Genomic DNA, 15,395 nt, shown 5'->3' with positions numbered 1-15,395 from the left:
CCTCAATCCCCCCTCCTGGCTAAAACCTTCCTCCCTCCTGACTAAGCCCCTCCCCCTCAACCCCCTCTCCTGGCTAAGCCCCTCCCCCTCAAGCCAGCCCCCCCCCCCGTGAGCCACTCCCCCTCAATCCCCCCTCCTGGCTAAAACCTCCCTCCCCCCTGACTGAGCCCCTCCCCCTCAGTCCCCCCTCCTGGCTAAGCCCCTCCCCCTCAAGCCAGCCCCCCCCCGTGAGCCCCTCCCCCTCAATCCCCCCTCCTGGCTAAAACCTCCCTCCCCACTGACTGAGCCCCTCCCCCTCAGTCCCCCCTCCTGGCTGAGCCCCTCCCTGAAGCCCCACCCCCTAACTCCTCCCACCAATGAGGGCTCCGCCAAGGCCTCGAGCGAAACGGCCCCTGCTCTTGGTCAGCCCGCCCCAAGCCAGCAGGAGACACCAATGAAACGCAGGGGTCGAGGCTGACCTCCAATCAGAGCCCAGAAGCAGACAGGTTGGAGCAGGACGGCGCGTTAAGGAGTTGACAGGCAGTCGGATGAGCCAGTGAGCATGGCCAGGGCACGGATTCGCTGGTGAGCGAATAGCTAATAGGATTAACAGGCAGGAATACGAGCCAATCTTAGTGAAGAATTTGTTGAATGACGTTGATCTTAACCAATGGAGTGTCGGAAGCGGCAGAAGAGCTACGCGGTCAGGCCAATCAACGCCCAGAGTTTATTGACTGACGTGCAGACTAACCAATGAAGTGTCGGAAGCGGCATAAGCGTTGAGCAGATAAGCCAATCAGGTTCAAGGGTGTTTTGAGTGACGTTCCGACTAACCAATGGAGTGTCGGAAGCGGCTGAAGAGAGCCAATGGCTTTCGGTAGAAGAAGGCGGAGTCTGTGAAAGACAGTGAAGATGGGCGGGAAGCCGATTAGATAGACAGCAAGCTTAGCCAATCAGCTCGGTGGGCGGGAGGACAGACGAGATTTGCAGCCAATGGAGCGTGATGAGGGCTATGATAGGCAGGAGAGCGGCCGAAACAGCGCGGCGGGCTGGAGATGGCTGAGCCAATGGCGACGGAGGGCGGGGTGGCAGTTGGCCAAGCGAAAGGACTGGCCAATGAGCGTCGAGGGGGCTCTGAGTGGCGTGGGGCCGGCCCAATAGGGGCGTGTCCGGGCACAGGCTCCGATTCAGGCGCCATGTCGCGGCGGCGGTGGCGGGGTCCGCAGAGCGCGGAGGGCAGCGGCCGGGGTGGGGAGATGGTGAAGATGGCGGCGGCCGGGGGCGGCGGCTCGGGCCGGTATTACGGCGGCGGCGGGGGCGCCGAGGGCGGCCGGGCCCCGAAGCGCCAGAAGACGGAGAACGCGGAGCAGCAGCAGCAGCAGCAGCATGGCCCGGGGGGCGGCGGCGGCGGCGGCCCCGGAGCGGCCGGAGGGGTGAGGGCAGCGAGGGGGCTGGCCAGGGGGATAAGTCCCCGGGGCGGGGACCATGGGGGGTGAGTGGGGAGGCCCCTGAGGGGCGGGGCTTCATGGATGGGGGAGGGGCGGGGGCCCGAGAATGGGGGGGGCTCTGAGGGGGAAGGGGGGCTGAGCGGGGAAGGGGGGGGCTCTGAGGGGGAAGGGGGGCTGGGAATGGGACCCAGATGAGTGCTGGGCCGGGGGGGGCAGAAGGGCAGGGAAGCGGGAGAGGGCTGGATGAGAGGGGAATTGTGGGGGGGGGGTGATGGTGGAGAGGTGGTGGGGCCAGTGGGGGGGAAGGTGGGCAGGGAGATGGTAGGTTGGGGGATGGTGGGGTATGGGGCGAGTTCAGGACCAAGAGGGGGACTTTGTGTCACCCTCCAAACCCAAGGGAGAAATGAGGGGGTGGGGGGAGGATCTGGGCATCTTGGTACCTGCTGTTCTTGGCAGTGCCTATAGGCTAAAGAGCAGATCTGCCCATAGGCCAAGGCCTGCAGGGGAAGCTTGTGGGGATGGTGGTGTCTGGCAGCACACAGGCTCCCCCCCCCCCCATATACACTCTGCAGGTCTTTGTGTAGCGTTAGGTAGAGGGAAATAAAAAGATCGTTTGCCCAATGCATTGGGGGCTCAGTGCCTGGCATCATCTCTAGGGTGAAGGCATGATGCTTCCCTGCCATGTAGGGATTCACGGGGCTGTCCCTCCGCATTCTGGAGTATCTTCACTGACCCTAAAGCAGGGCCTCAAGTGGAGCTGGCAGATGAAGAGTGTCTCGGTCTATACGCCTCCAGCAGTCTGGTCTCTGCAGGGTTATCATCCCTGAATCCTCAAGGTCTCTCTTGGCAGTCAAAAAGGGTGTGTGTTTTCTTGTTTCAGTCACGTTAGCTTAAAGTTCTCAAAAATCCCTCTTCGTGCTTAAGGTGCAGACTAATGCAGGTGCTTACATATTAAGGCTATAAAATGTGAGCTTGAGTCAGACAGCATAAAACATCTTTTAAAATACTTATTTGCCTTGTGCCTTTAGGAAAACTATGATGATCCCCACAAAACTCCTGCTTCTCCAGTTGTCCACATCAGGGGGCTGATTGATGGTGTTGTGGAAGCTGATCTTGTGGAGGCCCTGCAGGAGTTTGGGCCCATCAGGTAAGGAAAACACATATTCATCAAGCGGGAAATTTGGATCCATGTATGATTCTGTACTAATTTCAGCATTCACATTTCTTCTTGCATTAATTTTAGCTGGACACTGAAAACAATAGTAGTTAGTACAGTTAAATGTTAATTAGCCAGCTCTCCATTTGCTGTATGTTTGAAAGCTAACTTAAGTTCTCTCCTCCCTAGTTATGTGGTGGTGATGCCTAAGAAGAGACAGGCCCTGGTGGAATTTGAGGATATTCTCGGTGCTTGCAATGCGGTGAACTACGCAGCAGACAACCAGATCTACATAGCAGGGCACCCCGCATTTGTCAACTATTCCACCAGTCAGAAAATATCCCGCCCTGGAGACACAGATGATTCAAGAGGAGTCAACAATGTGCTGCTCTTCACTATCCTAAACCCCATCTATTCGATTACAACGGTGCGTGGTGGTTCTAATTCCAGGTTCCCTTAGTGTGACAGACCTCTCTAACCCTGGGCAATCTGAGTCCATCCTTGCAGAATGCATCATAGCCCAAGTACTTGATTGCATATACCAATGCAAGAGGAAGTTTGAGACATGTTGGAGAATTAACCCACATCTGTTTGTGGTCTTGCTTTAAGTATCTGAATTAGTTTGTGCAAGCCCGCCTAACTTAGAAATGGGATATTCTAAGGCAAATGCAAGGGAATTATGATTACACTGAATCAAAATGAGAGTGTATATTGCAGATTTGGATGAAGAAAAATTACTAGCTAGCCATGTAGAATATCTGTGCATGCTGTGCAAATTTTGTAGCTATGAAACCTCAATCCTCAGTTGCAGTGATCTTGCTATCCCAGTGCTTTTGAATGCAGACTGTCAGTTGTAGCCACATCTTGTGATGATGCTGCAGGAAAGGTCTGCTGCAGTCTGCTTTCTAGAGCTGAAAAGCTAGGCTGTTATTGCAATGTCATTTCTTAAACTCTTCTTAAAGTGTTTCCTATATTGTCTCTTTCCCTTCCACAGGATGTGCTGTATACCATCTGCAACCCATGTGGTCCTGTGCAAAGGATTGTTATCTTCAGGAAGAATGGGGTCCAGGCCATGGTGGAATATCCTTTTTCACATGCTCTTCAATGTTTGTCCATATTTTGCCCGACTAAAGTTGATCCTAACTTAGTGTTGAGTTCAAACTGAACTGTTGAAGTGTGCAGATTCTAGCAGATTAGAAACCCTCTCACTCCAGTGCTTTCTTGTCAGGATGCTTATACTTCAAGTGAGAAGTTATTTTGAATGTAGGCACAGGGGACTTGCATCTTGTACGTCCTTAACAAAAGATGCTTAATTTAGAAATAATATGAAAATTCACTACTCTTATTGTGGGTGTCCCTTAGCGACTACAGCAAGCAGCTGAGAGCAAGAATGTTCTGTACTCGCTTCTACTATTGACTATTTACTCTGGACAAGAGTACTTTGATCGCTCTGCCTTTAAATCTCCAGCAACAAAAGTACTCGGTGATTCAGTACTCGGTGGGTTTATGGTGTGTAAAGTGTTATGCAAGCACAAAATAGTGTATGGACCCCTTTTAACAGCAGAAAAAAGCAGGAAGCAGACATTAGCAACCTGCATATGTGAGGATCTCCTCATGATTGGATCAATTATCCTGCTCCTAAAGAATTGCTATGCATGTCTGTACTAAATATGCTAAGTATTCTAAAGATTTCCTTAATGTACTAAACGTTTGACTCTGTGCAGAGTGCGCAGAGAGCCAAGGCATCTCTGAATGGTGCTGATATTTACTCTGGGTGTTGTACTCTAAAGATTGAATATGCCAAGGTAAGTGTAACGGAAAACATGGATAGGTACTTGATGAGTTGCACCTGTCAGTATGTTGGATTGAATGCAGAGCATCTGCACAAAATTATAAAGCAGAGTTGTGGAAAAGCTAGCTTAACTCTCTCGAGCTCCAACTTTTTTCACAATTTTGTCCTCATCGAAAATACAGACCTGTACCTCTGTGTGGATGTAAAAATAAACAGGGAGACGACGTTAGAGCAGGAAACTTTGGACTCCTGCTTTCTCCTTACATCCTTGGGAGGAAGAGTTTTCTTCTAGTGGTTAGATCAAGAGAATGGGATCCAGGACTCGTGGGTTCTGTACGTGATTCTACCACTAACTTCCCATGTGAGCTTGAGCAAGTCACTTTGTTTTTTTTGTTTTTTTTTTTAAATGGGAATAATTATCTAACTTTTGAGGAAGCTGTAAGGCTTATTTAGTGTGAAGATTGCTTTGAGATCCTTGAGTGAAAGATGCAGTAGCATGGCCATCTCCTGTAGCTTTTTAAATTGTTCTGTCCTGCCTAGAACTCTCACCATGCAAAATTGAGTAATGGTAGGGGTGGTTGTTTTTTGCAGCCCACACGTTTGAATGTGTTCAAGAATGACCAGGACACCTGGGATTACACAAACCCCAATCTCAGTGGACAAGGTAACCTTGATGGACTGCTTTGTAACTATACACAAACTTTGCTTGTCAGTTGACTCGCGCACTTCATATCTGACTCATGTTATGTAATGCCATTGGCCTGCCTCCTAACTTCAGGTACCTAAATTCAAACATGATGTAAGCCAATGCAAAACAGGGGGAAGAGTGCTTGTTCAGTTTATCTTAAAATCAAACATTGGTCACCAGGGAGTCTCGCAGGTGGCTTATGCTATGTATTTGCTGCCTAACTTCATCAGTTAAATGTTAGGAATTAAGGAACCCTAGGCATAAGTGGCTTAAGGCGTTTCTGGGCAAGGGTAGTCTTCAGGGGCAAGCAAGGGCTTAGTGCCGCTGCTTTCTTACATGGGAGACTTACAGCTTGTCAGCTGATGCAGCTACCGGCTGTTTGTGCCTCACTTTCAAAACTGAGCTGTGTTACTGTTGCTAGTCTTTTCATGATGCTGGAAAGTAACAAGAAAATTCTCCTTGAGCTGTTGGATAGTTATCACACAGCTAAAGGACAGTGGAGTGTGGGGCTGGGTTATAATCCACGGGTGGGTGGGTGAACATTTTACACAAATGTAACTTGAACATGGAGGGAAATGCAAAAATCTGTAAAAGACTGTCTGCTCCCATCGTTGGAAGCATTGAGGAACAGATCCCTTTCCTTTCCAAATTGAGTGCTGCGAATTAGTTACACAGAATCTGTGTGATGCCGAAAGTGATATGTATTATTCAGATTGCAGCCATAGATCTCTACGTCATACTGTTATAATTATGGTCAAAGCTTATCTAGAAACCCCTTGCTTGGGTTTTTGAAACTTATGCATACTGTGTGGAGGAGTGTGAAATAAGCAGCTGGTGTTGAGTTACTGTTTGAGCAGCTCTCGCATCAGTTGAAGTGGTTGCATCTTTTATGTTTCCCTGTGGTTTTTTTTTTTTTAAATGGTACAATCTGCTTGGCAGTATTGTCTTGCTTCATGTTTTAAAACCAGGGTGTGGAGCTATTTGTGGTCCCAGCTGATACGAGTTTAGAGGGTCCCTCCAAAATTGGGTGTTTTCCCTTCAGAGAGGTTGCTTTTGTCCCCTCTAAGGAATCTTGGGAAGGCTACTTAGGATTCCTGCCAGTCCCTACCATGCTGCATTATTGCCTCAAAAGGCAGTTCTTCCTACTCATTTCATGATGAGACGTGCAGCCTCCAAGGGCCCCTGCGCAGTGTGGCCCAAGGTGCTGAGTAAGTGCCTGGCAGGCTGGAGTAACTCCCACGTGGTGGACACCCCTGTTTTTAAAAGATGAAAACTTACTAAGATACTGAAGCAAGCAATGGCATTACATGACTTAACAAAAACATAAACAAATTTCTCCTCCAAGGTACATAACTAGAAGATGTGCAGAGCCGCAGGGGCTAGTTGCAGGGCTGTGCATTTATTTAGATGCATCTTGGCTTTCTTGACATGAGGCTGGGAAACGAGGGTGGTGTATTATCCTGGCCTTTCCCAGCTCTGAGCAGTTATTACATATAACCCTGGGGGACCGTACTACAGTGGACGTCCCGAATTGGCTGTGGCCTGCCTCTGCACATTCCTCACACCACACAGTGTAGAAATCTCACTAGCTCTTCTTGGAGAAAACATGCATCATCCTTACGTACCAGAAACAGCAGCAGATTGAGCTCATTACATCAAGAACACAACACCGTGGTCCAAGAAACATCTACAAGCACAGAGAGAGAGAGAGAAAGAGGCGCACCATGCCACAGCAGACATTATTCTTACTAATCAAAACCAAACAAAACTCTGAACCCAAGAATGTACACAGAACTAGGAAACACAGAACAGAGGGTTCTCAAAACAAGTCCACCAGCGCATTTCGGAGAATGGAATAGATCTCAGTGGCCATCCAAGACATAGGATGCTCTCCATATCAACATGGTTTGGTTTGGGAGGGCAGTTTTTTTGTTATACTGCTTTCCTGCAGTCCTCAGCTGCCAACATATCAGCGCCAAGTGGAGACAAAAAAACCAAAAACAAACCAAAGGCACACAGATACCTAAGAGGCTGTAGCTGGGGTGTGCAGTCTGGTGCATGCGTGCATAACGGGGGCATTTGACCCAAGGCACATTCCATTACAGAGGAGACACGCACACTGGAGAACTACACAGAGCCAGAAGCACCATTTTGTTACAGCACCACACAAATTCAGGAGATGAAACATGGAAGGAACACTCTCATTTATACACCTTTATGTCCTCTTTCTTGATATCTTCTGAGGACAAAACATCTGTGAGACCTTTTAAAGATTTTACTTTAAAAAAAAATTTGTAGCAGTTTTGTGCCTTTGACTTGTATTTATGACTCTGAAACCATGTGATGCAGGGTCGCAGTGTATGTTTGATGGGACGCCATCTTTCAGAACTGTGCTAACTCACTGTTGAAGCGTCCAATGGTAAGAGAAATACAGAATTTTTATGTGACAATGGACATTGTACTGTGTACTCCTGCTGTAAGTAGCCCTTTTCAATCTTTGTAATGACTGACTGTTGGAATAAACCTGTATGAAACTCAGTTGTGTTTTAAAAAAACAAAGAAACTGTACGGTTACATGAATGTTACGCATTGTATATGATGGCTCATTTTAACTTATTACTACTGTTGCTTTGCTACCATGCTTGTATAAGTCTCTCACTTACTCCCCCTTCCTGTGTTTGGGTGGGGAGATTTTGCCTTATTTTTTTTTCCATTGCTATAAAGAACTAGCAGTGTCCTGGAGGCCGGAGTACTTCAGTATTGTTTCAATCACGAAATCAACTGGGACACGCTTCCTTTTGTTTTTTTTTCCCTTGTCAGTCATCCTTACTTGTAATCCGCTTTGAAACGCGCCCAGCTCTCTAGTCAGGTGAAGCTGGGAAGTCCTGTATTTGTTCTAAGCATTTAACTCAGACACAGATTGCGTTACAAGATGCTGTAACTTGTCTGTGTAGGTTCAGAAATAGGAGTTGCAGTCATGACTGTGTGGCGGTAGTTCTAACAAATGAAACTGCAAATGTGTGTCCTACAAACTAACCTCTTGTTAAAATAGGCCAGTCTGGCCCATTAGCCTAGGGCAGTGTCATGTTGTAGGTCCGTGGCTGGGATCTCAGCAGAGACGGCGCTGCCCCAGCCAGAGGGGTCTGAGAGGGGTCTGTAGTCTGTGCTTGGAGCAGGGTTGGAAAACTGGAGGGAGCTGGATCCAACCCTCCTTGGCTTTTGAGGAGAGTCAAGCCTCATAATACCAGGCCTTAGGTGAAGTGGAGGCCCTGTGGGAGAGAGGAGTTTAATCTCCCCCTGCCAGACGAACCTTAAAATGTTGGAGGCAGTTGTTGGCTAGAAAATGGTTTAAACCTCCTGGGCAGCAGGGGTCACACTGTGATTTAAAAGAAGCTAGGGACTTAAATGACTCTGGTAGCATACAGGTAAACCCCAGGTGTACAACCAAGTGAAGCATTGTTCCTCTCTGGTTACATTTTTAACCCATCCTTCTTTCTCTAGGGGATCCTGGTGGTAACCCTAACAAGCGTCAGAGACAGCCCCCTCTCCTTGGGGACCACCCTGCAGAATATGGTATGGATCTGGTGTGCAAGCCAGCTTCAGTGGGAGTGTCTTGCTCTAATGTTAATGGCTCTCACGTGTTGCCTCTACTCCCGGTGTCTCCACAGGAGGACCTCATGGTGGATACCACAGTCATTATCACGATGAGGGTTACGGCCCTCCGCCACCTCACTATGAAGGGAGAAGGATGGGCCCTCCTGTTGGTGGCCACCGCAGGGGACCAAGCCGCTATGGCCCTCAGTATGGACATCCTCCTCCCCCTCCTCCGCCCCCAGAGTACGGCCCTCATGCTGACAGCCCTGTGCTAATGGTGTACGGCTTAGACCAGTCCAAGATGAACTGTGATAGGGTCTTCAATGTCTTCTGCCTCTATGGGAATGTAGAAAAGGTGAGAGGGGGAAATTAATGGCTTGTTCCCGTGGCCTTGTGTAGACTATCTGTGATCCTTTACATGTGTTTGGCAGAGTTCTGGTTCCTGTGCTCGGGCTTGTGATTTCTGTTTCTAGGTAGCCTTACTTGCTTCCCACCAAGTCTGTTGGGCTTGGCTTTGAAATTGGTGTTGTGCAGTTTGGCTGTGAAACCAAACTCCTTTACAGTGTCCTGTGATCTCTGTTTGAGCAAACAGGGCTCAAATAAGCCAGAAGCGTAAATCTGTTATGCTGGGGCTACGGGATAGCTCCTTGTTCGCAAACAGTCTCTAGCGGGCTAATTGAAAATATCCCCGGCCTCTGGAGACATAAGGTTGACTGGAAGAGTGCAGTGATCATGGAAGAGTTTGCGTCTTCAAAGTGGTGGGACATGGGGGTTAAGGAATGGGTGGAGCAATCCACTAAACTCAAATGAAATGAATTAAGAAGCAGAGCTTGAAAGCTGGCTCTGAAATGGATCAGTCTGAAGCAGTTTAGTCTAAATGTGTAGAACCCAGGTTGTTTGCAGCGTTGTAGCCGTGTTGATCGCAGGATATTGCAGAGACAAAGTGGGTGACATATCTTTTACTGGACGAACTTCTATTGGTGAAAGAGACAAGCTTTTGAGGTTACACAGATCTGAAGAACTGTGTAAGTTCAAAAGCTTGTCTTTCACCAACAGAAGTTGGTCCAATTAAAGATATTGCCTCACCCACCTTTTCTCTCAAACCCATGTGATCTTTCTAAATTTCCCCTCTAATGAATGTAAACATCCTGTGCTCACAGCAAGAGTGTGTTGTATCTTAGGTGAAGTTCATGAAGAGCAAGCCAGGCGCAGCCATGGTGGAGATGGCAGATGGCTATGCTGTGGATCGAGCAATCACCCACCTCAACAACAACTTCATGTTTGGACAGAAGCTGAACGTGTGGTGGGTCTCTTTCCAGATGCTTTGTGGTCTTGATGTCTGGTGAGATCTTAGTGGGGAGCTTGATCCCGAGCAGAAAGCTATGCATATAGTGACAGGCTGTGCCTTTCTCTGCTTGTAGTGTATCCAAGCAGCAAGCCATCATGCCTGGTCAGTCGTACGGGCTTGAGGATGGCTCGTGCAGCTACAAGGACTTCAGTGGCTCTCGAAATAACAGGTTTTCGACCCCAGAGCAGGCAGCAAAGAACAGGATCCAACATCCTAGCAACGTGCTTCACTTCTTCAATGCTCCTCTGGAGGTGACAGAAGACAACTTTTATGAGGTAAACTTCATCAGACTGTACGGTTGCCCTCAGCTCTTCACTGTCTGATTAACATTCTTCCCTCTTCTTCAGGGTACTGTCTCAGATTTAAGTCTCATACCTTGTTTTTTGCGTACAGTTCCTAGTTTAGTGTGGAGCTCCATCCTGATGGACTCTCCTGGGTTCTAGTGGAAAGGATACATTCAGTAATAATGAGCTTAGAATGTAGATATTGTTCCTGTGTGGCTAGAACATGAGATGGGACCCAGTTTTCCTGGGTAACCCTTTTCCACTGAATCATTATGACTTGCTCAGGGTCACTTCCCATCTCTTGTCTTGCCAAACAAGAATTTTGACCTCAAATGGTGGTCGAGGCTTAATTTGATGAACTACTTTGAGAACTTGAGGGGATTGTCACTCAACGAGCACGTGTATGCACCAAGCAGAAGCCTTCCATGTTGTGTCTTAGTGAGTTTTGCTCTGTGTAAGTGGTGTTCTTTCATAAGGCACAGCATGCGGGGTTACACTGTAAATTGTGAACGTTTCCAGTGACCCATAGCGTGTGTGGTTTTAAAAAAAAAAAGCAAAGGTAAAATTCTCATACAGTAGCTGTTTTGATATGATGCCCAAATTATTCAGTGGTATCTTTCTGAACTGGAAAAACTCTTGCAACTTTTTAACTGGAGCATTCTGATTATAGGTACTGTAATGAGCAACCAAAGTGTCTAATTAGTTGGAGTACATGGAAGGGTGTTAATTATTTGTATTAGCATAGCACTGAGGAGCCTGCTCATGGATCTGGATCCCATTGTGCTAGGCGAGTGATAAATTTGTAATCTATTGGCCTTGATGAAGTTTGGCTTGTAGATGATTGAGCTGTATTTACGCTTTGATTCTCAAAGCTGTTGTTACTATCTCTGAATACTTGTCTGCCTTCCCATTAGATCTGTGATGAGCTGGGAGCGAAGAGGCCAGCTTCTGTCAAGGTGTTTTCAGGGAAAAGTAAGTAAGCCTTTAAACATGATGAAACTTCCTTAGGGGCTAGGGAAAAATGGTTGCTTAGTCAGAGGTGGGCTTCTAACTAAAGGGGCAACAAAATTGTATTGGGAACCCTTGGGGATGCTTGAGAGTGGCTGTTTGACGGTCAGGTCAAGAATGCAGGTTTCAATGCGCTCTTACTACTCCTGCCAGTAAGGCTGGGGCACAGGTGATAAATAGCGTGGTACTGCTGTTTGAGTGGCACACCCAGCTTTAGTCATTAAGAGTTGAAGTCTTGAACTGCGGTTTAGAGCCTTAGCCAGTAATCCTTTATTTAGCAAGCTGTCCACAGATACAGGGAGATGAGAATGAACATGCATTAGCAGAAGTTGAATTATTCTGCTGAGCAAGCGTGGCTCCCCATGATTTCCCCGTATTACACTGCCTTTCTATCAGAGGACTGGATTAGGGGATGGGAAGACGAATGAGTACCTGTGAACGGACCCCTGTGTGCATGATTTGGACCTGAGCATATAAAAATGGGGGGTGGGTCAGGAAATGGCTTGAGTGGAACCAATCCCGTTAGACTGCTAGATTCAACCCAACAGATCCTTACTGGGTTTGGTGTGTGGGTGGCTGGGTGGTGCTGGTGGTCTGATAGAAGGAGGTCAGACTAGATGGTATCCCTAGCCTCTGTTTGCCAGAAGCTGGGAATAGGCGACAGGGGATGGATCACTTGGTGATGCCCTGTTCTGTTCATTCCCTCTGGGGCACCTGGCATTGGCCACGGTCGGAAGACAGGAGACTGGGCTAGATGGACCTTTGGTCTGACCCAGTATGGCTGTTTAGATGATCTGGTGGTCCCTTCTGGCCTTAAACTCTGACAATTAACGCCTCCCTCCTTAGGAGCAAATGCAATCATATGCATTTAATGGGGGTGTTACTGCTCCCTCAGAGCTGCTGTTGCATGAGGCGTCCTCTGCAGTGTTCCCGGTCCAGGTGTCAGAGGCCGATGAGAATGGGGCCCAGAGCTCTTGTGTAGCAATGTGGAGCATTAGCATGTGCTGTTCTACCTTGTCCTGCTTGTATAGTGATGTACGCACACTTGTAACCTCCAGTGTTCCGTCCAGGTGAAAGAAGCTCCTCTGGTTTGTTGGAATGGGATTCAAAAAGCGATGCGCTAGAGACCCTGTCATTCCTGAACCATTACCAGATGAAAAATCCAAGTAAGCTGTGCATGCACTCAAGCTCTGGGGGGCTCTTGTCTTAATCTGTGAGTCTGGGTTCAGGAACAGGGGACAGTGATGGAGAATATGCTTTCCTGTTCTCTTTGACAATCATCTGTAATTCTGTCCACCGCCAGACTTGGTTAAACTAGAGTTACGATTGCTGATGCTTATCGCAGCTTCCCATACGAACAACTGTAAGCATCAGCCGAGAGTCTTAACAGGATGTGGTCAGAAGCCTGGTCCAATAAATACTGTGGTTCGTTGTCATCTGAAATTGCCATGGCTTCTGTCAGAGGGAGTTCCCATCTTCCCCACTTCATGCCTCTGTTTGAACTGAAATTCGGCATGCTGCACTTAACAGACAGTGTGAGTGGGAGGGTGCATGGTCCTGCTGCCTAGGAGGGAGCTGGGACTCTCAAGGGTTTTATTCTCTGCTCTGTCATTGACTTGCTAAGTGACCTTGAACAACGTGCTTAATCTGTCCACCCATCTGCAAAAAGGAGATAATACTTCTAACCTCCCTGAGGGCGGGATGGGCCTTAATGCATATAAAGAGCTTTTAGAGCCTTCATACCAAAAGGTGCTAGACATGAAAACGTAAATCTCTGGGGCAAAAAAATAAACCTTTATCCTGTTTTGTTCTGTCTTAGATGGGCCGTACCCATACACGCTGAAACTCTGCTTCTCAACTGCTCAGCATGCCTCATAAGCGCTGCCCAGGTTGGGCCAGGAGCAGGGGATTCCTTCCATTCTTTCTGCTGCCTTTCAAAAAGTTCTTGTATTCCTTTTTTTAATGCTCCAGTTTAGTAGAGGCTACCCATAGCGAAGACCTGTCAAGTGGGAGAAGTGAAGTGGTCTGTCTCCCAGATACCTTCAGTTTTTAAAATTATTGTACATGTGATTTGTTTTCCCGTTCCTATTTTGTGCTGCCTGTGTTACTGGCACATTTCAATAAAACAGTTTGGAAAATAAATGTTACCGGTGTTTGATCCTAAATATCAGAGTGGCATCAAGAGTATGTTCCCTTAGGCTCTTGCGGTTAGTAAACTGAGAATGGTCTGCGGCTTTCCCATTCATTGTAGGGAACAAAGCAAGTCATAACTGAGAGCTTCAATTTGTGACATCACTCATCCGTGTAGGTTTGATGTGAGACTTTGTTAGTTTGAAACTAGCCCAAACCTTCTCCCGAGGTAAGGTGTTAATATCCACAGCACCACTTGCATGTTCTTGTTGTTCCTCACTTTGTTTTTTCAATTTTTGAAGTGCTATTACTGAGAACTGTACTGCTAAATAAAGCTCGTTTTCAAAGAGAATTCACCGTGAGTGGGAAATGGAGATTTGTTTGCCATTAGATGGAAACCTTATGCCCTAACTATGCATGGTGCTTTAGGTGGAAACCTTACCTTTTAATTTGTATAACATGTCCCTTTCTGAGCCTGTATGATAGAGTAACACAGACTACAAACCGTAGCCACATGCTTGCCAATTAAAAGAAAACTGGAATCTGTCTTCTAAAAGAATTCCTGAGACAGATTTAGAGTGCATAATGAATGCTTTGAAATGTTAATTCATTGAGGAGGTTGGGATGATTATTTTTCGGGATTTTACAGACAACAACTTAAACAGATCTGGTGTTAAACAGAGCCTGCACCCCCAGCTGGAACCCTCACACCCCTGCACCCCAACCCGCTGCCCCAGCCCTGAGCCCCCTTCCACACCCCTCTGCCCCACGCTGACTGCATGAATTTTATGTGCACCAATGTGGAGGTGATGTCACACACCATCTCCATGTTGGTGCACATAACACAATTCATTCCGCAGATGGGTGGGAAAAATTAGAGGGAATGGTGGTTGTGTCCCTGAACATCTTGGCTAACAGCCATTGACGGACCTATCCTCCATCAACTTCTCTGATCTTTTTTTTTTTAACCCATTTATCCTTTTGGCCCTTCACAGCATCCCCTGGCAACAGGTTCTATAGATTGACTGTGTGTTGTGTGGGGAAAACACTTCCTTCTCTTATTTTTATTAGATGAGTCCTGGGTCTTGGAATACGTGACAGGATAAATCATTTGTTTTTGTGATACCATTCATGGTTTTATAGACTCCTGCCATATCCCCCCTCAGTCCTGGCCTTTTTAATCTCTCCTCAGATGGAAGCTGATTCATCCCCCTTAATCATAGACTATCAGGGTTGGAAGGGACCTCAAGAGGTCATCTAGTCCAACTCTGATCCCCAATTTTTGCCCCAGATCCCTAAATGGCCCCTCAAGGATTGAACTCGCAACCCTGGGTTTAGCAGGCCAATGCTCAAACCATTGAGCTACCCGTCTCCGTAAGTCATTTTTTGTTACTCTTCTCTGTACTTTTTTCCAATTCTATCATCTTTTCTCTTCTTTTTTTTTTTGAGATGGAGTGACCAGATCTGCATGCAATATTCAAGGTGCGGGATTTATACCGTAGTAATAGATTTTTGTCTTTTCTATCCCTTTCCTAATTGTTCATAACACTGTGAGCTTTTTTGATGGACGCCTGCATGTTGAGCGGATGTTTGCAGAGAACTATCCACAATGATTCCAAGACCTTTCTTGAGTGGCAACAGCTAGTTTAGATCCCATCATTGTGTATATGTGGTTGGGATTATGTTTTCCAGTGTGCATTATTGCCATTTTAGAACAGAACCATGAATCGAGATGCTTTATCAGGCACTGTAAAAGCTTTGCCAATGCAAGAAAATTCTGCCTCATTAAATGCTTTTTAACAAGAGTTGCACCTTTAACTTTAAATGTCTGCTGGGGACGTTTAATTTAAGACCATTAGGAACAGGTTTAAACTAAACTGCCCCAACTGTCCAGGCCCAATAACACCTGTCTAATATTGTGCCCTTTAATTAAACAAGCTGTTCCCTTGTGCGTTTAGGGGAAGCTAG

The 15,395-nt window shown here is 47.1% G+C and overlaps 1 protein-coding gene across 2 annotated transcripts; it reads left to right on the top strand.

The window, feature by feature from the left end:
• The first annotated feature begins 1,034 nt into the window (after positions 1-1,034).
• HNRNPL (heterogeneous nuclear ribonucleoprotein L) lies at positions 1,035-13,677 on the top strand. Of its 2 annotated transcripts, none has more exons than XM_074937965.1 (13): positions 1,035-1,412; positions 2,456-2,574; positions 2,773-3,010; positions 3,578-3,663; positions 4,292-4,388; positions 4,967-5,039; positions 8,565-8,636; positions 8,732-9,012; positions 9,839-9,960; positions 10,079-10,280; positions 11,204-11,261; positions 12,368-12,463; positions 13,117-13,677. In XM_074937965.1, the coding sequence occupies exons 1-13, from the start codon at positions 1,035-1,037 to the stop codon at positions 13,173-13,175; spliced, it is 1,881 nt and encodes a 626-aa protein (XP_074794066.1). In that variant the 3' UTR covers positions 13,176-13,677. The 2 variants fall into 2 exon arrangements, with proteins under 2 accessions (XP_074794066.1, XP_074794067.1); XM_074937966.1 differs by having other exon boundaries at positions 1,264-1,412; positions 12,356-12,463; positions 13,117-13,665.
• The last annotated feature ends 1,718 nt before the right edge of the window (positions 13,678-15,395 follow it).

The sequence above is a fragment of the Natator depressus genome, chromosome 23, assembly GCF_965152275.1.
Source record: "Natator depressus isolate rNatDep1 chromosome 23, rNatDep2.hap1, whole genome shotgun sequence".
Classification (NCBI taxonomy): domain Eukaryota; kingdom Metazoa; phylum Chordata; order Testudines; family Cheloniidae; genus Natator; species Natator depressus.
This window is presented reverse-complemented; position numbering and strand designations above follow the sequence as displayed.

Coding starts and splice junctions, on each gene's coding strand:
- HNRNPL (XM_074937965.1), top strand. CDS start 1,035: ATGGCTGAGCCAATGGCGACGGAGGGCGGGGTGGCAGTTGGCCAAGCG. Junction 3,011..3,577: donor CCATCTATTCGATTACAACG/GTGCGTGGTGGT, acceptor TCCCTTCCACAG/GATGTGCTGTATACCATCTG. Junction 5,040..8,564: donor CCCCAATCTCAGTGGACAAG/GTAACCTTGATG, acceptor TTCTTTCTCTAG/GGGATCCTGGTGGTAACCCT.